At 47.2% G+C, this 21373-nt stretch overlaps 1 protein-coding gene, 1 long non-coding RNA gene and 1 other non-coding gene across 3 annotated transcripts in view; all 3 read left to right on the forward strand.

Moving 5' to 3' along the window:
- The window catches only part of LOC119514691 (leucine-rich repeat-containing protein 37A3-like), a 112922-nt gene extending 106576 nt beyond the window's left edge, over window positions 1–6346 (forward strand). Inside the window, exons 4-6 of the mRNA XM_037810475.1 lie at window positions 298–567; window positions 2497–2643; window positions 6272–6346. Of these exons, the coding sequence (XP_037666403.1) occupies window positions 298–567; window positions 2497–2643; window positions 6272–6346 (492 nt within the window). The remainder of the gene's footprint in view (window positions 1–297; window positions 568–2496; window positions 2644–6271) is intronic.
- A 9745-nt stretch (window positions 6347–16091) lies between these two features.
- Window positions 16092–21292, forward strand: LOC119513912. Its single transcript, XR_005212714.1, has 3 exons — window positions 16092–16180; window positions 20121–20168; window positions 20891–21292. It is a non-coding gene; the product is annotated as an uncharacterized LOC119513912 (long non-coding RNA).
- On the forward strand, window positions 17382–17545 carry LOC119515057. The gene has a single exon (XR_005212953.1). It is a non-coding gene; the product is annotated as a U1 spliceosomal RNA (small nuclear RNA).
- Window positions 21293–21373: the final 81 nt, after the last annotated feature.

Consider the following 21373-nt stretch of genomic DNA (forward strand, 5'->3'; position numbering starts at 1 on the left):
TCCCACAGAAAATGCTGCTCCAGAAAATGCTAGTGTAGAAAGCACTTTTGTAGACAACACTTATGCAGAAAACACTACCATGATAGAAAAGTCCACACCTAAAACTCCTGCCTTTAGGAGTTCTTCACTGCAAATTCTGCTATGACTGTAGACAACTTAATGTTAACGGTTAAACAAACCAATGAAACACAATGGGAATACCATAACCTGGTCACTGACTTATCCTCCAAGCCCAATGGCTCCACTCTTCCTTTTCTCCCATCCCCGGGTAATAAATTTGAAACTCAGTTAAACCAGCAGCTACGGTCTCTCATCCCCAACAATGACGTGAGAAGGCTTATTTCTCATGTTATCCAGACTTTGAAAATGGACTGCTCTGAGCCCCATGTTCAACTGGCCTGTGCAAAGCTCATCTCCAGAACAGGCCTCCTGATGAAGCTTCTCAGTGAGCAGCAGGAAGTAAAGGTGTCCAAGGCAGAGTGGGATACAGACCAGGGGAAAACTGAGAACTACATCAATGAGAGCACAGAAGTCCAGAGTGAACAAAAAGAGCAAGGGTCAAGTGAGGTGAGGATAAGTGCAGAAACATGGGACCTGGACTTTTCCATCAGAGTTTGGGACATGCCATTAGAGCACCCAAGCAGGAAGCCCAGGGGCTCCTGGTCCATGCCTTGTCTTGGATATGTAACTTTGACCAAGACCATGATCCTCCCACCTTGCTCATTTTGAGAATGGCACCACTATTCCTAGAGTGGATGAGAAGAGGACCCAACACACAAACAAATTATAGAAGAGTGCTTAATAATATTACTTAACACATTCGATTTGATATGCTTTTTAAAAACCTGAAGATTAGACTCACCTGGTAGAATGGGGTTTAGAAGCTGAATAGTTAGCTTCTGTCCTTTCCATTGCTTTGTTCAAAAAAAAAAATTTGATGTTACTTTTTTATTAGCTCACAGTAATCATGATTTGCAAAGGGTGGAGGTGACCTAAGGGTCCATTGACTGAAGAATGGAATGATGGACTGTGGTGTACGCATACAGTGGAACATTGAGCAACGACAAGAAGGAGTGAAGCTGTGAGACACACAATGAGGTGAATGGATCCTGTACACAGTATTTGAGTGAAGTACACCAGAAATAAAGGCAAACACTTTAATGCCTCACCAATCTGGACTAACTACAATGTGTAAACTCAGAATTGAATCTTAGAACATAGCCTAACATGGACATAATTATTGTAATAGTCCCTAGATTGTAAGCTCTTACAGCAGTCAACTCCATCCCTGAATTGTAATACCTGTCTCTAAACTTTGAGATGCTGATCCCTTAGTGTATAACCTGATTGGTCTCTGGAACAATACGTATCTCTGAGACACCTGAAACTCAGAGCTAGAGCTCGGCAGATATGAATGTCACTATTAGTGCATACAGCCAGTGTTAAAAAAAAAAAAAAAAAAAAAAAAAAGCTGAAAAAGAGCCCAGAATTCAATTAGTGATATGAATGAAGCAGGTCTGGTTAAGACTAGGGCAAACCAGGCCAAAGGGTAAAGGTCAAAACTGACTGTGGTTTAAAACTTCAACTTCCATGTGAGACCAAGGGAAGAGATGTCTATTTGGTACAGGATCTATACTCTCTAAACAGTACAACTCTACAGTCCGTTTGTTCAAACACCACAATTACATGGAACTTTGAATAGGAAGTGAGATCTGGTCAGTTTTTGAGTTTTGTTTTGTTTTGTCTTGTTTACTACTTCTCAAGTCTTTTCTGTCCCCATTCTGGGCAGGCCCCACCCTGGGTGTCAATTCTTGCTTCCAGAAGGGCCAGTCCCTGTGAGGTGATAACCAAGGGCAGATTTGCCAACTCTTCTAAATTCCTCCAGACCACAGGGGTAAAGAGAGGGAAATGGGGGTGTGTGGGGCAGGATGGTGGTGTCCTGGGCAGTGACCAGAGGGATGGGGGGATGGGTGATGACTCTGGGGGAGGGCTGCAGGCTGGGAAGGTGGGGACACAGTAGGGCATGTGTGGGGGGAGGAGAGATGGCCCTAAGGAAGATTGTGGAGGGAGTAACTGGTAAGTTCTGCTGTGGTTGAGCTTTAAACAGGAGGAGTTGGGCCCCTTTAATGGAAAAGCCCATCTCCTGGCCTGTCACTGACTTTTGATCCCAGGTAAGGCCAAGGGCTCAAGGGAGCAAACACACCTCGTGGGCTGTGCTTAGGAGCTCAGCGGAGATCTTCACGCTTGGCACAGGTAGGGTCCTTCCTGCCTGCTCCTCCCCCTCCCTCTCTTCCACCACACCCCTTTCCCCCAGCCAGAGGAACCCACCGATTTTAACCTGGAGGGCCTCCTCTTCCCCTTTCACCCTCTACCCTCTGTCCCCCTGCCCAGCCCCTGCCCATGAGGTTGCCTCCCTTCCCTAAAATGGTCCCAGGAGAGAGTGAAGTGAGAAGGGGCTTTCTCTCTGGGACAGGACCCTCCCTATGGGCTCCTCAGAGGAAACTTCCCACCTCTGGGGCCACTGGGAGCCCCCAGGCCTCATGGGTGCTGGGCCCACTGAGCCGGGACTGGGCCTGTGAGGATGGTTGGGGCCACAGTGCCACCTGCTGGGGCTTCCAGGAATGGCAGCTGAAGAGACTGACCGTGAGTGGGGTGGGGGCAATTGGCAAAGCCTCACTGCAAATCCTGAAATTCACCTCAAAATTGAATCCTTATCTCCTTCCCACGGGAGAAGCACAAGAGGGTACAGAGGGAATAGGGCATTGAAATTCTAACTGTGGCTCCCGGGGAGAGCCAGGGCCTTGTGGGAGGGTCATGAGTGGCCATCCTGAAAACTGGGGCGGAGCCTGGCTTCTCTTTCTCACGTACCCAGAACGAAGTTCGAGATTGTTCTTTGTATTTCTATGTGAAAATGGAGCTTCAAGGGCGAAGAGCAGGTTCATGCTCTGTATATCTTTGTGTTTTATTTCATTGATAAGATGGAGAATGCAAAGGCATTTGGAGGAAAAGCAAGCTTTCCCAACAGAAGCCCCCAAGAGATCCTAGTGAGCTGCCTTGCCCTGCTCCTTTGGGAGCCATTCTTGGGATGCCGGCTTGCATGGGAAACATTTCTGTGCTAACTCACACACAGAGATTTCTCAGAAGGCACAGTGATTCCTCAATGGATTCCGGAACTGGCCCTCTACTGAGCCATTTCACACACTCCCCTCATTCACTCCCAGAGCGATCCCATGGGACAGCAAGAGGAAGCAGGCTGCCCTCTGCACCAGGCAGGAAACGGGAGCCTCCAGCTCAGAAGAGCCTCCAGCAGTGCTCCCGAGGGTACAGGCGAAGCCAGCCCGCCAGCAAGGAAACTGGGCTGGGCTGGCTGTCCATTTCTTCCTAACATAGACACTCTGATTCTTGGGTGGCTGGTAGTGCTGGCAGGACTAGAATGCAGACCCCCATGGCATGGCAGAGGACCAAACAAAACTGCTGTCTCTAATCTGATGGATACATGAGAAACAGAAATTGCCATTTGTTTTCAGACAGCGGAAGAACCCAATGTTAAAGGAGCCCTTACCCAGGGAGCTCACACTCAGGTGAAACAAATCATCCGGGCTCCAGACCGCCTTCTGCACACACGCAGCCGAGGAGGACGTCGTTTAAGTTTACTCAGCAGTGGACCACCCTATCGTCAGCCAGGGCTCTGGAGACTGGAGCCCTTACCCTCTGTTTACTCCTGTGGTTGGGCCATGGACTCCTCAAGGAAACATGGACACAGTCACTGACCCTGCTCCAGCAATAAGCTCCCTCTAGAGAGGTCTACAGGAGCAGAGGATATGATATTCTCGCCTGCTGGAGGTCAGCAACACATACTTGTGGGGAAACTCCAAGAGATAATTCCTAGGGGTGAGCCTTCAGAGAAAACATAAAAGACTCCTTAGAAAGGTTTCCAAGACCCGGTCCACCTATGTTCTGTTTGTTTCATTCCCTCAGCACTGTTAACCTGGCACAAACACCTTCTGCCTTGTATGAATTGATGGTTAAGAACAAACAGCAGGCCTGTCTGGGCTCAGAACCTGGTCCTCTGCGTAACTAGCTGCTATGACCTTGGACAAATTACTTAACCTCTTTGGACGGTGCCTCTGCCCTCCCGCGGCTCTGAAGGACAGACATTTGAGCTGCCAGCTTTAGCACAGCATGAGAGGAACAGATTTGTGCCCTGGGACCTGTGGATCCCATTTCAGAGGTGGTAGCGGGGGTGGTGGTGGCAAGCATGAGAGCTCAACTGCCAGCTGGGTTCCCATTCCCACTGCACCAATGGCAATGGTCCCATGAGTGACAAAACTTAGGGATGCAGGGGAAAAACCTGGCTTTACTGTGTGTTTGTGTGGACACTGGGAGTGGGGAGGAATGTGCCAAGTCAGAAGAAGCTTAGGAACCTGTCCAGGGACCCCAAAGGTCATGCTGGGACATCAGGAGGAAGGACGGTGCCAGGCCCCGGGGCTGGGTCACCACGGTCAGAATTATGGAGAACCTGGAGTAGTGCCATGCCACACCCCAGGGCCTTAGTTGGGGTCCAGGGGGAGCCCAATCTGGGGCAGAGATGGTAAGTCCCAAGCAGCCAGGCAGGCCACATTATGTTGCATGGGGTGAGGATGCTGCCAACTGGCTACTCAGTTCACCATACTGGTTCTCCAGTAAACTTCCAGCTTTCTGGGAACAGGAAGCTGCCATTTATCACCAGGAAAACTTGGGGGGTGGGGTGCACAGGCTGGCTCTGAGCTGGCAGGAAGGGTGGGGCTGATGGCATGGAGAGTTATCTTTGTCATCTGTCCCCTATCTACAGTCATGGAAGCCCTGGGAGCCAGCCAGGACCAGGGCCTTCCCTGTGAGCCTGTATTTCCTGGGCCTGTCACCCTCTTAGCTATCACAAGTCCCTGCAACTGGGTTCTTTTCACAATACTCAGTCAAGGCCAGGGGGAGAGAGCACTGGGCAGGGGTGAGAGGCTGCTTCTTGTCCTGCCCTCCAGTAGAGAAGTTCATGTACACTGAGCTGGCGGGCCAGGCAGGAACTGTGGGTCTCTGGTGGAGTCAGGTGGTAGACATTGTGATTCCAGCATTCCTGGGGGAAGGGGGAGGTAGAGATGTCCTGATGGACAGCTTTGTCAAGACCAGCACAACTGGACTAGCACAGCTGGCTGCCTTGACCCCACCAGCCTTCTGTTAGTGTGCCTGTGGCACTCAGCAACCCAGTCCCCACTGGTGCCTTGGTTTGTCCTGGTAACTCAAGATCATGACATCTACTTCCATCCATTCCTCATGACTTGAATCATGTCCCCCAAGTAGATCTGTTGAAGCCCTGAACTCCTGTACCTATTAATGTAATCTTATTTGGAAATAGGGTCTTTGAGGATATCAAGTTAAGATGAGGTCATGCTGAATTAAAGTGGCCCTAAATCCAGTATGACCGGTGTCCTCATAAGAAGAGAGGAGACCCAGAGACCCAGAGGGAAGACAACCACATGAAGATGGAGACAGAGTTTGGAGTTAAGCTTCCACAAGGCAAGGAACGCCTGGGATCACTGGAAGCTGGAAGGAGCAAGGAAGGATTCTTCCCTAGAGCCTTCAGAGGGAGCATGGCCCTTCCCACTTCATTTCAGCTTCTAGCCTCCAGAAGTGGGAGACAATAAATTTCTGTTGTTTTAAGCCCCCCAGTTTGCAGCACATTCAATGGCAGTCCCAGGAGACTAACATGGTGGCAAATGGATTTGCTGCCAAGATTTAGAGAGCGCCTGCTATGTCCTCTCAGGTGCCACCCGCTTAGCCACCTACACAACCAACAACCAACCACTGAACCCAGTGTGGCCAAGACACTATTGGGTTGCAATGGCATGACGACATGGCCCCAGCCTTGTCTACTCTAAGCTAATCATTCTGGTTCCTTTAACCTATAAATATTAGGTATAAAGATGGGGCTTGCAGAAGCAGCCCCCTTTCCCCAGGGGCTCACAACCCCGTGTGACTAGATGAGTCCCTTCCCTCCTCTGGGCCTTGGGCCCTGCTCTGTAATACAAGGGGTCAGACCACCTGATCTTGGGCCCTTGCCAGGCCTCATATGATTCCCATGTAGATTCTACTCAAAAGGTCACTGGGTGATGTGCAGGAGGCATTTAAGCCCCGCTAAGACAGGTGCCTGGAAAACCTACCAATTGGATAACTAGGCTTGCCCCAACCCCTCGTCACTTGAGGGAGCAGACATGGGCCTCAGCTGCCCTCCCTATGGCAGCAGAAGCGCTGGTACCTCAGGAGTCCTTTGGCGGAATGTGGCCGTGGTGGGCGCTGGGATGGAGGGCGCAGCTGACAGATCCCACAGCTTGGATTTGAATCCAAGCTTCAGAGTTGATGCTCTTAACAAATATTCAATCCTGCCTCTCAAATGTACAAAAATAAAAGCACTGTGTGAGCACCATGTGTGTGCCAGGTGCTTTCTCACCATCTGGGGGCCCAGCATGAAACTATGCCACAGCTATACTGCAGTTAGAGCAATTAGGCCACCAGAGCTATGCTGTGAAGTTACCAAGGGAAGTGGCAGGCAGAAGACAGGGGGATGAATTCCATCTGATGATAGTACTGACTGGATGTTGTGTCAGGTATTTTCAAATCCATGATTTCATTTAATCCTCACCAAAAAATATATAAGGAAACTGAGGGTCAGAGAGGTCAAGTAACTTGCTCAAGGATGCACAGCCAGCCATCATCTGCTAGCAAGACCAAATGGCTTTCCACTATACCAGAAGTGTACTGGGAGCACCTGCCAATTAAGGAAATGGGGACTCAGAGAATTCAAGTAGCCGGCCCTGGCAGCAGGGAGCCACTGGCGGCAGGGTACTGAGCAGCCAGGGGCTGGCAGCAGCAGGCAGGATTCGAACACTGGCTTTTTTGATGGCTCTGTCAGTGACTGTAAAGCTTGGGGTTCTTCTTTGGCCCTACTGCTTGTGGGTCTGGAGGCCCCCAGACAGGGCTGCCTTCAGAGGGAAGGAGAGAAAGGAAGTCTGTGTTCTTGTCCCACCTGGCAGGGAGGAGCTGGCCATGGCAGCGAGCACTCACGGCACCGGAGGCTAACCCCTGGTGCTTCCAGAGGCTGAGCAGGCACAGGTATTGGGCTTGGTGCTTGGCTTTTCTCTATGGACACTTTCCACTCTCCAACCCTAGCTCTTGGCATAAATAAAGCCTTGGGGACTGTGCTGGTTTGGATGTATTATGGCCACCCAAAACATCATTATCGTTAATGCAATCTTGTGGGGGCATATGTATTAGTGTTAATTAGGTTGGAACCTTCTGATTGTTTCCATGGAGCTGTGACCCACCCAACTGTGAGTGACACCTTTGGTTAGGTTGTGACCTCTGACTGAATGTCTCTATGGAGGTGGGGCCCCGCCCATTCAGCGTGGGCTTTGATTAGTTCACTGGAGTCTTATAAAGGGGCTCACAAACGAAGAACCTCAGAGACATTTTGAAGATGACCACTGAAAGCAGACTTTTGCTCCAGAGAAGCTAAGAGAGGACAAAACACTCCAAGAGCAACATATTGAGGAATGCACAGGAGGAGCTGAGAGAGAAGCTGGAACACAATCCGGGATCAGCAGATGCTAGCCACATGCCTTCCAAGCTTACAGAGGTTTTCTGGATGCCAATGGCCTTTCTTCAATGAAGGTACCCTATTGTTGATCCTAACCTTGGACACTTTATAGCCTTAAGACTGTAACTCTGTAACCAAATAAACCCCCTTTATAAAAGCCAATCCATTTCTGGTGTTTGCATAATGGCAGCATTAGAAAACTGAAACAGGGAACCCCATGGCAACTCAGCCCCCTTGATTAAAAAAAAAAAAGATAAATGCTGCCTCTCAAACTGTATGCTATTTTCTTAAAAGCAGGGGCAGTCAAAGAGGCCCCACCAATTTCTATTTTGCCCTGGGCCTCTTAACCACAGCTTCAGTTGTCAGGGGTGGGGGAGCTCAGTGCCAACATTATGGGTGAGCAGGCTGGGGGCAGCCCAGCTTGGGTTGCTGATCCCCTAATCCCCCACCAATGGAATGTGCCTGACTCCAGGAGGCTAAGGGTTTGGGGGTGGAGGAGCTGCAGAAGGCTCTAAAAGCCAAACATTCGGGCAGGCCTGTGGGCCTACTGCTTGACAGTTCTTGATAGATGAGCCCCCAACCCTCCTGCCGAGACTCCAGGCCCCCTCCTCATGAACCCCCCTCACTCTGTGAGGTCTGGCTTCTGCAAAGGAAGCCTATGGATGTCAGGACATGTTGGCCCCATGGCCTGCAGGGGATGGAGGCCTCTGAGGGGAGCCTGCCATCTGGCCCTCTCCTCAGAGGACTCCTGCTGCCCCATGCCCCGGGGTGCTGGGTGTTTCCCTTTCAAAGCTGCAAACTGATCACCACTAATGCAGCTTGTCTCCTAGGGGCCCTGAAAGTGGGGCAAGGAGGGAGGAGGAGGCCCTGGCTGCCTGGCCGCAGACAACCCCAGGCTGGGGCTGGCGGATTGGGGGCCTGGGTGGGAGAAGGAATGGCACCGGCCAGCTGGGTGGGTGTTGAGTAGGGGCTTTGCCCGCAGGGAGTGGGCTCTGTTAGGACCACCCTGGGACCCCTGTGGGTTCGCTGGGGACACCTGTGGAGATGAGTCCCCCTGAAGCCACCCTACTGGGGCCTGCGGGGCCAGCCTGGGGCAAGACCAGGGAGGCGCTGGGTCAGCACCTGCACCACCTTGAGCGCCAGCTCCTCCTCGCTCACCTCACCCCAATCCTGGCCCTGAAGCCGGATTTGCCTCCAACAGAAAGCCTGCCCTGATGACCCTCACACTCCACTCTGAGACAGGACCCATGGGGCACAGAGGAGCCACATGGAGGGCTCTCCATTCTGGAGAACTGGGACCCAATTTGTGCATTGGCTCATGCAGGCCCTGGGCTGTCCGGGCTGGGAGGGGTGTGTCAGGTGAAGAAGCACCATCCATGGCAGGTCCCTGCCCTTGAGAAGCTGACAGTCCCGTAGGGAAGCCAAAAGTTATTCTCCATGGCAGGCTGTCCAATAGAAACACAGCATGAGCCACAAAGATGAGCCACATGTTTAATTTTAAATTTCTAGTAGTCACATTAAAAGAGGAAAAAGCAGCAAAATTAATTTTTAAGATATTTTGTTTAACCTAGTATAATCCAAAATATTATTGCTTCAACATAAATCAATATAAAAAATTAATGAGATATATTACATTTTTTTGTACTAAGTGTTTGCAAGCCAAGATTTATTTTACACTCACAGCCACACTGCAAGTGCTCAGTTGCCACATGTGGCCGGTGGCTTCCATATTGGACACCACAACTCTAGACAATGTGGCTTGGGCTGTGAGGACAGCAGCTTAATTTCAATGGAGAAAAATCGGCTGGGACGCACCAAGGAGCAGCAGGTGTGGGGACCTTGGAGAAGGGGTTAGAGGTTCCTTCTTGGAGACTTTCCTGTCTGAGTTTGGCTGCTCCATTTCCTGGATGGTCGAGGGCAGTCTGGATGGAGGGATGACTCCTGAGCCCAGGTTCCCAGGCCTGCGGTTCTGGAATTCAGCTTTTTGCAGGGTCCTGCCTATTGCCGTGTGTGTCACCCGAGAGGCAGCATGAGGGAGGGACTGAACCCTGGACCGGAGTCAGGACACGCAGGGTCCAACCCCAGGTGGGCTTTGAACTCTATTTGATGTGGGCAGGTCGCATCCCCTCTCTGGAACCCAGTTTCCTGTAGGGGAAATGAGCAGACTGATGGGAGTTTTACAATTCACTGGTTATCAAGGGTGTGGAAGGAAGTTACTCAACACCGCTGCCTCTCACCCCAAACCTGAAACCCCAAGGCCTCATTGAATAGTGGTCTGGTAAGTTGGTGCTCTTTGCCAAGTCCCACGAAGTTGCCATTTGCTGAACACAATCTCCCCCTTCCACAACTGGCCTGCCACAGCTCAAGTCAACTCATTAATGAATAGTGAGCACTCAGTATGCCAGATTTTCCAGGTACTCTGTGGTAAGGTATGTAAATCAGTTTGTTCCTGAGGACATACCCGTCATCCCCTGCCTCTTGAGCCTGGATTAGTTTGGCATGTTTATTCAATGGTGTGAGCAGGTCTTCATCCTCCAGAAGCTTATGCTCTAACCTGGAGGATTATAATACACGGAAAGCCAGCACTTCCAGGAGGTAAATGCTGAGGCTCAGAGAACAATCAAGACAAGCATGGGTGGTGGGGAGGCTGGTGGAGGAAGAGTTGGGATCTGAGCTGGCTTGGAAGAAGGGATACAGCCCTTCAAGGAGCTGCAAAGGCCCAAAGGTGCACGAGCACACTGTGTGTTCCAATACTGCAAGTAGCACTGTGACTCGAGCCCACAGATGGTTACTTCCTGGGTTGGAAGCAAGACTTGGGCCAGTCCACAGAAAGTAGACTTCCAGGCCAAGGCAGCAGCAGCAGGAGCCAGTGACTGCTCCTTAGCAGGAGACTAACATACATAAGGTGCTATTTAGGCAGATGAATCTGAAGGCAATATGCAGGGAGGTGGGCAAGGGGGCCAAAACAGGAGGCAAGAAACTCAGCCACGTGGTCCAGTTACAATCACCATGACAATAACTAATACTTGAAACACACCTTGGCATACACAAAGCCCTTTCATTCCCCTTCTGAATCCTCCTTCAACTTGGAGAAATATATAGAGTGGGCATTACTGTTCCTATCTTACAGATAAAGACACTGAGGCTCAAAGGGAATCATTGATTTGTCCAAAGGGACCAAGTTGGAGACTTTAACTTGGGCTCTCTGAATCCAAATCCTGAACTTTTTCTACTCCCCCATGCCTTTATAGTCCAGGAAAACAGGGGCCCCGAAGGGGAGTCAGCCAAGGGAGGCTCCCTGAAGGGGTGAAGAATATTCAGAGGAAAGTAGAACTCACTTGATCCAAGCATCCCTCAGGGGTCTTCACACGTGAACACTGATCTGGTGCGTGTGATTCAACTATTGCCTCAGTGCTCAGGCTGGGAGTCAGTGGAACCTTGGGCACTTAACCTCTCTGAGCCTCAGTTTTCCCACCTCTAAATTAAGATAGCGGTTGTAAGGGATGAGTGAGATAATTATTATATAAAGCCCAGAGAGACTGATCCCTCAAGTCTAAACTAAGCCAAACTCTCACTCCACGTGCTGACACACAGCCACCTTCTGCCCCAGGATTGACGTGGCCAGGAGAACACCACCCTTCCCCTTTGACGCTCCCTGGCCACATGCCACCTCCGCCTCCCTGGGACCTCCACTCCTCCCAAGGATGCCCCCCAGCCCCACGCCCTGCTCCACATGGCCCCAAAGAGCAGCGGGGCTCAGAAGGCGTTTCTCCAGCCTGGACGAGGCATCCTAGAAACTGTTGAGCCCTGCAAAAGCCTAAGGACCCCAGGAATCACTTAGCAAGAGAAAAAGCCAGACCTTTGCCCTGACCTAGCTTATAGGTGATGGGGTTAATCAGGAATTCCTTTTCCCTCGCTCAGGGCTCCCCAATGACCTGGGGACACAATAGTCAGTGATAAGTGGGGCTTTCCAGCCTCTTTTATCCTGTTTACAATACACTGGCTTTCCTTGGATAAAACCCGGCTCCCTCCCGCCTTGCTCCTGGCTGTTATGGCTACATGAGACAATTTGCTGATGGAGTCTTCATGGAGGGCAGCTTCTCTGGAGACCCTGTCCCACCTCCCACAGCACCCAGGGCGACATCCTTCCACCTGGTGGGTCCTGGAGGGGCCACAGAAGCTTGTTTTTCTCTCACTGCAGCCTCTGAATTTGGGAATGTCATCCTTTCTGTTTGCTCAGTTTTATACCAAAGAGGTCGGGAAGCAAATGGAGAGGCAGTGTGATTATGTTTCTCTGGCTTTGGGGTACAGTTGGGGTGTGTGTAACTAGGGTTGTTGCTGTCTAAAGACGTGTCCTATTTGTGCAAAAGTCATGCCCCCCGTGGTGGCAAGGCCCTCTTTGGGTCAGAAAGGCAGGATGATACAGCAGCCGCCTGGAGTGGGGCATGACTGCAGCCTGGTCCTAGTTCCCCTCTACCACTAGCTTGGTCAGCTTGGGCAAGCACCTAACCTCTGAGCTCAGCCTCCTTGTCTCGAAATCCAGGATGGCAATGCAATGTCCTGCTTCTCACCAGGTGCTTATGAGCATGAAATAAGAAACCAGTTGTGAAAGAGCTTAAAGAGGAGGCATTTTACCTAGACCCTCTGCACTGATTTCAAGTGTGACTCTGTTATGGGTTGAATGGGGTACCCTCAAAATATATGTTCAAGTCCAAATCCCGATCCCATGAATGTGACTCTATTTGGAGAATAGTGTCTTTGAAGATATAACTGGTTAAGATGAGGCCAAACTGGGTTAGGGTGGGCCCTTAATTCAACACAGCTATGCCCTTAGAAGAAGAGAGAAATTTGGGCTCAGAGACAGACAGACAGGAAGGAAGATGGCCTTGTGATGACAGAGGCAGACTGGAGTGATGCATCAACAACTAAGGAACACCAAGAATTGCTGGCAAACCACCAGAAGCTAGGAAGAGGCAAGGAAGGATTCTCCCCTATCGATTCTGGCAGGAGGATGGCCCTGCTGACACCGTGATTTCAGACTTCCAGCCTCCAGAATTGTGAGACAATAAATTGCTGTTATTTTAAGCCATCAAGTTTATGGTAATTAATTACGGCAGTCCTGGTAAACTAAGACACACTCCTGCAGCAAGAACGGCTCCTCTACTGTGAGCAGTTTACAACTGCCTAAAGGCCAACTTTCAAATAATTCTGGACTTCCAAAAGCTCCAGTAGGTATAACATTTGGGATAATGAGTTGATTAAGCCGAGTCCACTTCAAGGCAACCAATATTTAACAAGCTCCTACCTTGTGCCAGGCACTGAGCTGGATGCTGAGGAAAAGCAGTGATGGGACACACATCCCCTGCCCTGGGGGTGGCTCTCAGTCTGGCTGAACAGCAGACTGGTGGACAGAGACTTGGGACACAGTGACGAGTGCTGAGAGGGAGCATCGGGTGACAGGGGAGCAGGTGGAGGAGTTCCACCCCAGCCTGGGTTTCCAGGATGCCCCCTAAAGCAGAGCTGAGATGAGAAGGCTGAGTGCGAGCTGATCAGGCATGAGGCTGTGGGAACAGCGCATGTAAGGGCCAGAGGCACAAAGGCCCAGAGAAGAAGAGCTATAAATACTCTAGTTAGGCTGGGAGAGAGGGCTAGGCAAGGCCGGATGAGGATTTGCCTCTGTGTTTTGTAGGCACCAAGAGGCTATCAAAAGGCTTAACATATATGACATAAAATCTGTGTTTTAGAAAGATCTTCTGGACTACACTGAAGAGAATAATGGGAAAGGGGAGAGAGTGGAAGCAGGCAGACCTGATGGGAAGAATGTGGCTGAGGAATGAGGGCCTCTCCACAGGCTTTTACAGGTTATTAGGGGAGGTAAGACATGCTCACAGCTGGCTCCAATTGTATGAGGTGGCATGTGAGCATTGGGCTGAACAGACAGCCCTATCTATCTATCTATCTGTCTGTCTGTCTGTCTGTCTATCCTTCCCCCACCCCCAGAGTATATTTCCAAGAGCATCTCCATTGGCACTAATGAAAGAGCCATTTGTCTGATTTTCCTCCACTTCAGCCACAAAGCCCATTGGCATGCAGTCAGAGGGATCTGCCTAAAATGCATGTCAACCCATGTGACTCCCAAGGTTAAATCCTTCAATGGCTCTTTGTTGCCTACAAAATGAAGCTCAAGTTCCTTAGACTTACCTGGCCAGTCTTTCTCTGGCCTCATCCTTGGTCCTTGGTGGTATCTTTTCCTTTCTCTTCCAGGTTCCGTTGACTTCTAGCTTCTGGGTGATTCCCGTGGCTTCTCCTTTCATGTTCAAGTCCTTTGCATGTAAGGACTTCATATTGGATTAAGGCCCACCCTCATGCAGTTTGGGCACACCTTAACTAAACATCTTCAACGGTCCTATTTACAAATGGGTTCACACCACAGGACCAGGAGGTCCTCTTCTGGGGGTCGTGATTCAATCTCCAATGTGTCCCTTCTCTATCATCCCACAATGTCCAATTAGCTCTACCCCACACTCACCACAGGGTATTCTAATTGTGTATGTAGATGTTTCTCTCTCAGTATATTAAAGAACTTCCATGGCAAAGTGATGTCTTATTCATCTTTGTACTTCAGCCCTTGCATCGTGTCTGACACACAGTATGAGCTCAATGAAGATATGTAGAATGATTCATGGGAGAAACCACTGGACTAAGCCAGGTGATCTTTGGTGAGTGTAGAGAACAGTTTTAGTAGAACAAGGGAAGGGTTGGAGGGTAAATCACCCATAGAGAATGTCAGCAGTGTGGATCAAGTTTCTAAGTATTTAACCATAAAAGAAAAAGAAGAAATGGGATAGAAGTTAAGAGTGCAGCAAGATGGAGGGTTGGAGTTCTTTTCTATTTAGAGGGAGATCTAACCCTATAAAAAGACCTAAGAGACTGCAAGGCAGAGGAGAGGCCTGGACTTCCATTTCTCTTTATCTGCTTTATCTACCTCACAGGGATGCTGTGAGGTCAAAAGAACAAGATATAGGAAAAAACAAAAAATCCTTTAAAAAAAACTGAAAATTTCTATCCAATCTCTGAGAGCTTCCAACTACTGACTGAACAAAAATCTAAGCACGGTGTTTAAGATTCTCTATAATCTGGCTCCAGCCTTCCACAGGAGACCTATGTTTTTTTCCCTCTGTCTTTGCTTGAGCTGTTCACTCAGCTTCAAATACCTTCCCTTTTTGTCTTTGCAAGGCCAGTTCAATAAACATTTAGAGAAGTTAGTGTGTGTAAAACACTGTTAAAACTCTCTTCATTCCATGAACCCTTCTTGTTTACCCCTCAGAGTGGCTCCACAGAGAAATAGTAATTTGTATCAATTGTAGCACTTACCACATTCTACCTGACAATATTGCTTGAGGGCATGATTTAGCCCTCCCAAAAGACTATGAGATTTTAAGGGCATAGGCTGTCTTAGTACTCATACCCTTAGTGCTTGTGCCTGGTACAGAACAGATGCTCAATAAATATTAGAATAAATGGAAAAATTAATGTTAGGGAAAGAAATGTATGAGGGTGAGCAATCTCCTGGGACATGAAACTGGGTGGGATCCAGGATACAGGAAAATGGAAGAACCAACTTATCAAAGCAAGAGGAACATCTCCTCCCTAGGGAAGGACTGCAGCTAAGCCTGGGAGGATGGAAACGGGGTATGTCCTTGTGGAGAGGCCGTGTCCAACTCCTTCAAGTTCTGACTTGAATGCTACCTCCTACTTGAAGCCTTTCCTGAAACTCCCGTCGGACCCAATCCCAATTTGGTTCAATCTCTTTTCATCTCTTTGGACTTTCTACCTTGTAGAATGGTTATTTGTATACATCTTTTATTCACTTTCCTAGACCGCGACCTCTTTGAAGGCAGGAGGAAGCTGGTTTTCCCTTCTGCACACATGGCACAGTAACCACTCATTGGATGTGGGTTTATTGAATGGATAAATGGGGAGCGTGGACGGGCGAGTGAACGGACAAATCTGAGTCAGGAGAAGCTTGCGGCAGCATTTCAGTGATGAATGAAATATCTCCAGACTCATAATTAACAAACGGTTTAACTCAAAGCCAAGTAGAGATCCTCTCCTCTCCTCCTGCCGTTTGGAGGCATCTGCCCCCTAGTCAACCTTGCTCTAAGGACCTCACACCAGTACTCTGCGGCTCTGTTTGACAATGCCTAATTCAACCCCGAAGTCACCGTTCCTCCTAAACCTACACCTCCTCATCCTCTATGGGGGGTCGAACTTACGACCACATTTATCCTTTTACTCCCGGCCTCTTTTCTCATTCGCCTCCTACGGCTTCGCTCCCTCGGCCAAGTAGGCGCACGCGCGGGCAACCCTGGCAGGCAGGAGTGATAGGGCCGGGCAAGCAGAATCCGGAATCCGGAATCCGGAAACGGGAAGTCGGAAGCCGCCGGAAGCCACCGGAAGTTGGGTGGGGGGTTCTGTACGGAAGTGTTCTGGGACAGCCAGAGCGGAAGCCGGCCGAGCCGGCGCCACGGAGCCGCTGTGTCGATAAACGCGCAAGTGAGGACCGCCGCGGGGCGCGGGCTGGAGCAAACTCGGGCTGGGCGAGGCTAGCCGGTCGGGTTGAGGTCTGGGGATGTTCGCTGGTGTGGACGCCGACTCCCTCCGCCTGGGGCGCTGTCGGGTTCGGCTTTAGACTATTGAAAATAAGAGAATAATGGCCCACTAATGCTCTCATCTTCTGAGTTGGTGGGGTTTTTTTCCTACTCGGGTGATAAAGTGTTTGGTTTGGGTGAGTGAAAATACAGAATTTACTTTGTAATGATAAGAAAGAAACAATTTGCTCTTACAGTGGGGAAACCAATTCTCATAGAAGAATTATAGAAAGGGTCTTGGAAAACTAGACTTGTGGTTCAACTGGAGAAGGAATGAAACAGAAAATTATGCTCATGTTACCAAGAATGAGCAGATCTTTTACAATAGCAAGGCACGGTGGGCTGAGTAGTGCCTTAATCTGTCATGTAGAATCTCATCTGGTTAAAGGGTGTTGCTAAGGAAACCATGACTTTCTTTTCAGGAAAATTTTGTTCTGAGAGTCTTAGACTCAGCAGGTAGCTGATCACAGGGAAATGTGGGTAGCTCAATTCTGTGTAAACTTAGAAAGGGGAGGAGTACTCAATGGTGTCCCAAACAAACTTGGGGAGTATGGATGGACTCCTTTATCCCTGCAGGCCTCCAACAACCCCCTCTTGGACTCTATGGCAGGGTTCACCAGCTTTTTCTGTAAACGGCCAGGTAGTAAATATTTTGGGCTTTGTGGGCCATATGGTTTCTCTTCCAGCTATTCAGCTCTACTGTTGTAATGCAAAGACAGCCATGGACAATACATAAACGAATGGTTATGACTATGTTCCAATAAAACTTTATTTACAAAACAGGCAGTGGGTCAGTTTGGGCCCATCACTGTTACGCCTTCTGATCTTCGGTCACTCATTCATTCAAATAATACTTATTGAGCACCTACTATGAGTTAGGCACCATTCTCAGTGCTGGCAGTACAGCCCTGCCAGAAGGAATTTATCTTTCATGCAACAATATATTTTTATCTGCCTTTCCTCACAAGTAACAGAGCCAGGAGTGGGAAACCTGATTCTAGATCTCTTTACCTTGTTTTCTTTATATGTAAAATGTTCGTTTTGGGCTAGAAAGGCTCCTTTTAGCTCTGATACTGGGATTGAGAATCTTTAAAAGGAAACAGACAATCCTTACATGACAGGGGAGACACCGTGATCACAAAGGTGGTTTTCCCAGGGCAAGGCTTATCCATTGCACTCTGGATTTGCTGACCCCTGTGATTTCTCCAAATGTGGGAAACTCGACTGCATAATTTGTGGTAGTGGGGGACTGTGTTCGCAATCTCCCGTAAAAAAAAAAAAAAAAAAGAAAGAAAAAAAAGGAAACAGAGTTCTGTGGGCATCAGCAATTAAGTTTTACAGTTGCAGAAATTAATGATGGTAGTTGAATTGACACAGCAATACCTGAGCATATTAATTTTACTAGAATTTTGAACCCAATTTGTGGTTATCTTCTGCTATGTCTCTGAAAGAACATTGGAATTAGGTCAACATTTTAAAATTGTATGTCTTGAAAATTCCTGAATTAACATGAAGAATAAATGGGGAAAAAAAAGATGAAAACAAAATAAACATTTCCTAATTAAATAATGCTGCATTTGGTTGAACTATAGAGGAGGTAGCAGCCTGGCTTCTATTTTTGAGATTTCAGTGGCTATAAAGGTGCCCATAGTTGTCCCCTTACTCTGGTCTAGGATAAGTGCTGTCCCCTGGACCTTATCCCTAGAGATGCTGATTCAGTAGGTCTGGGACACAGGAAGCCCTGTTTTTAACTCACTTTCCAGGTGATTCTGATGAGCAGCCGGGTTTGAGAACTATTACCTTATTTCAAAACTAGCTGTTCCTCTTTAGATTCTGCCCTCTGATGAGATAATGGCTAAGTGAGGTGAAAATGGCCAGATGCGTCTCAGTGTTTTTAAACAAAGTTAAGTAAGAACAATAAACTTCAGTACGATGCTGTATAGAATACACAATGTTGTCATATTTCATTTGGACTTATGAACCTGTAAATAATTATCATTAGTATCCCTATGTAACAGTTGAGACTGAGGCACTGAGGAGTTAAATGTCTTGCTCAGTGTCCCTCAGCTAGTAGAAAGTAGAACTAGATCTTCTAACTCAACTACCATGTTAGAGGCAGCATGGATGCAAAGTGTGTGTGTGTGTGTGTGTGTGTGTGTGTGTGTGTGTGTGTGTTTGATGGGGGGGTAGTTTCATGGATTTTTTAAAAGGGTAAATAAAATATAGCCCAAGCCCACCATGGACCGTGTTAGACAGTGCTAGACTTCCATTTTCTAATGTCCACATTCCCAAGTTATGTTTGTGTCTTGCCTTTTCCTAATTGGCTTGCAGTGTGTGGTCTGAATTCCCAGTTCAGTGTAAAACAGATTTTCTACTTGGCAGATTAGTAATTCCCACCTTGCCATTCGTACTTGCTTTGTTGATTTGAGTATATTTCCTCTCAGGCATGAAATGTAGAGATTGGAATTGCTTCATTGGGGATTATATCTTCTCTAGTTCATTCAAAGCAAATAGAAACTGAATGGAAAAAGTCATTAGTATTGCCTTGCAACTTCTTAAAGTTTATCCTTTTTAGCTTAAAAAATATTATAATAAAGCCAGCTCAAGAATTTTATTAGGGTTTTGAGGGTGTTGACATCATCTCTCCTGCTGACCTCCTAGAATTTAAGAATTGAAAGGGACTGGCAGGATCTTTCATTCCATCTCCTACTTTGATCAGGGTCTATAAAACCCAAGATAGTCCATGTACCCTGTGCTTAAACATGTAATAACTCTTCTTCTTTTTTTTTTTTTTTCTTTTCTTAAAGAGACAGTTCTTAACTGTTTTCATTTTCCTTCTGCTGAGCTGAAATATGTCATCTTGGAACTTCTCTGTATTGGCTCTGGGTCTCCCTTGAGGAGCACCAACAGAACAAGCCCATTTCTCCTGTCCATTTCTCCTTCTGTCTGTCAATTCCAGATATTTGAAGAGCACCGGCTGCCCCATTTTGTAATGCCACCCTCCCCTTTCCCAGGGGCTCTTTATCACTAACTCTTTTTGATCATTTATTCTTTTTTTTAAAAAAAAATTTTTTTTATTAAGATTTAGTCACATACCATACAATCATCCAAAGTATATAATCCATTGATCACATTACCATCACATAGTTGTTCATTCATCACCCCAATCTATTTTTTTTTAAATATTTTCCTTGTGCCAGAAAAAGTGAAAGCAAGAATAAAAAAAAACAGGACTAAGTACAGAACACCCAAATTGTCCCCCCCGCCCTGATTCTTCCTTTTTTTTTTTTTTTTCATTTATTTTTTTTTTGCCCCCATTTTTCTACTCATCCATCCATACACTGGGCAAAGGGGAGTGTGATCCACTTGGCTTTCCCAATCACATTGTCACCCCTCATAAGCTACATTGTTATACATTCGTCTTCAAGATCCAAGGGTTCTGGGTTGTAGTTTGATAGTTTCAGGTATTTACTGCTAGCTATTCCATTCATTAAAACCTAAAAAGGGTTATCTATATTGTGCATAAGAGTGCCCACCTGAGTGACCTCTCAGCTCTTTTGGTATCTCTCAGCCACTGAAACTTATTTCATTTCACATCCCCCTTTTGTCGACCATTCATTTTATGACTTGATTCTGCTCTCCCCAAACCATCCTGTTCATCTTCCTTTGGGGGCAAACTTTAATTGCTAGGGTTCCTGTAACAGGTGGCTCCAAGCATCCAATGCCATTCCATATTTATGCATTGACTTTTTTTTTTTAATCTAAAGGCAAAATAATTTTCATCCCTGGTAAACTTTATCTTACTGTTTTGACCTAAATGAAAAATGTTAATATTTGTTTTTCAGACAACATCCTAACTACTTGTTTTAGCATAGAATCATGTGCAAATTTTGGTAAGCATAACTTGATTTTTTTTAATATTGAACCAAGCACATGGCCAAAGGCGGCCCTGTGGTGGGACACTGGAAATCCTCCCTAGCATTCTTTGGGTTCTGTTGCTTAAGCCTGCCATGAATCCCTTGATCTGTAATATCTTCAAACCATATTCAAGATAAGATATCATGAAAAACTACAAAATGCCTCTTGAAGTCAATATAAACTGACTGTGGCATCCTCGGTGTATTGCTCCTTTCCCACTATACACACACCTGTGGTTTTATTCCCACTTGCCCATTAACCTTGTGATTGTATATCACGTTTATTTGTTGAATGAGTGCATGAGTGGATGGATGAATGTATGAATGAGTCAGTAAATGAGTGGTGCTCCTCATTGACTCTTATTAACATTTGGGGAAAAAATGCTTATTGTGTTTTATTTATGAAATATTTCAAACATGCTAATATAGAGAATAATATAACCCATATGCCAAGTCTCATATTTAATATACATGCTGCAGCTCACTTGTTTAAAATAGAAGTAGAATTGAAAGCTCCCACACCCATTCTTTTCTTCAACACCAGAGGTGGCCAGCTGTTTATGATTTTTAAGGGCATCGTTATTTTTTAAGGGCATCAGTTGAATAAAATTGAGATTTATTTTATTTAGAAAATAATTATTTTGTAAAGGCATTTGACCGTCTCTGTTATAACTAATGACCCCTTTTTTATGTTCCAGGCAAGAGATTCTCAGACCCTCCTCCATGTCTAGGGGCTGGGCTGGCTGCCTCAGAAGCAGCTGGGGCACTTTATGAGATTACAGACTCCTGGGACCTACCCTAGACCTTCTGATTTAGAATATCTAGAGGTGGAAACCTAGCATATGTTTTTTTTGAGGGGGGTGGGGATATTTTTCCCTTAAAATAGTTCTGATGTGTGTATTTTGGGACCACCGTCTTCTGGACTTTTGTCTTCATTAAAGATTTGAAAATATGTGTTGAACTAGCTCAGTATGTATTTGTGAAAAACAAAACTTGTCAAGTCCAAAATAAAGTGTTATTTATTCATATCCTACCTTATTCCAGATAAGATTTGAGGGTTGTATAGGAAATAACTAAAACAATGAAATGCAAAGAAGTCAAGACCAAAAACAAATCAAATCAAAGTGGAATGTCAATACCAAGGAAAAGAAACTCAAACCCAAGTTATGATGCCCTACTCA

Source organism: Choloepus didactylus, chromosome 18 (genome assembly GCF_015220235.1).
Source record: "Choloepus didactylus isolate mChoDid1 chromosome 18, mChoDid1.pri, whole genome shotgun sequence".
In the NCBI taxonomy this organism is placed as follows: Eukaryota; Metazoa; Chordata; class Mammalia; order Pilosa; family Megalonychidae; genus Choloepus; species Choloepus didactylus.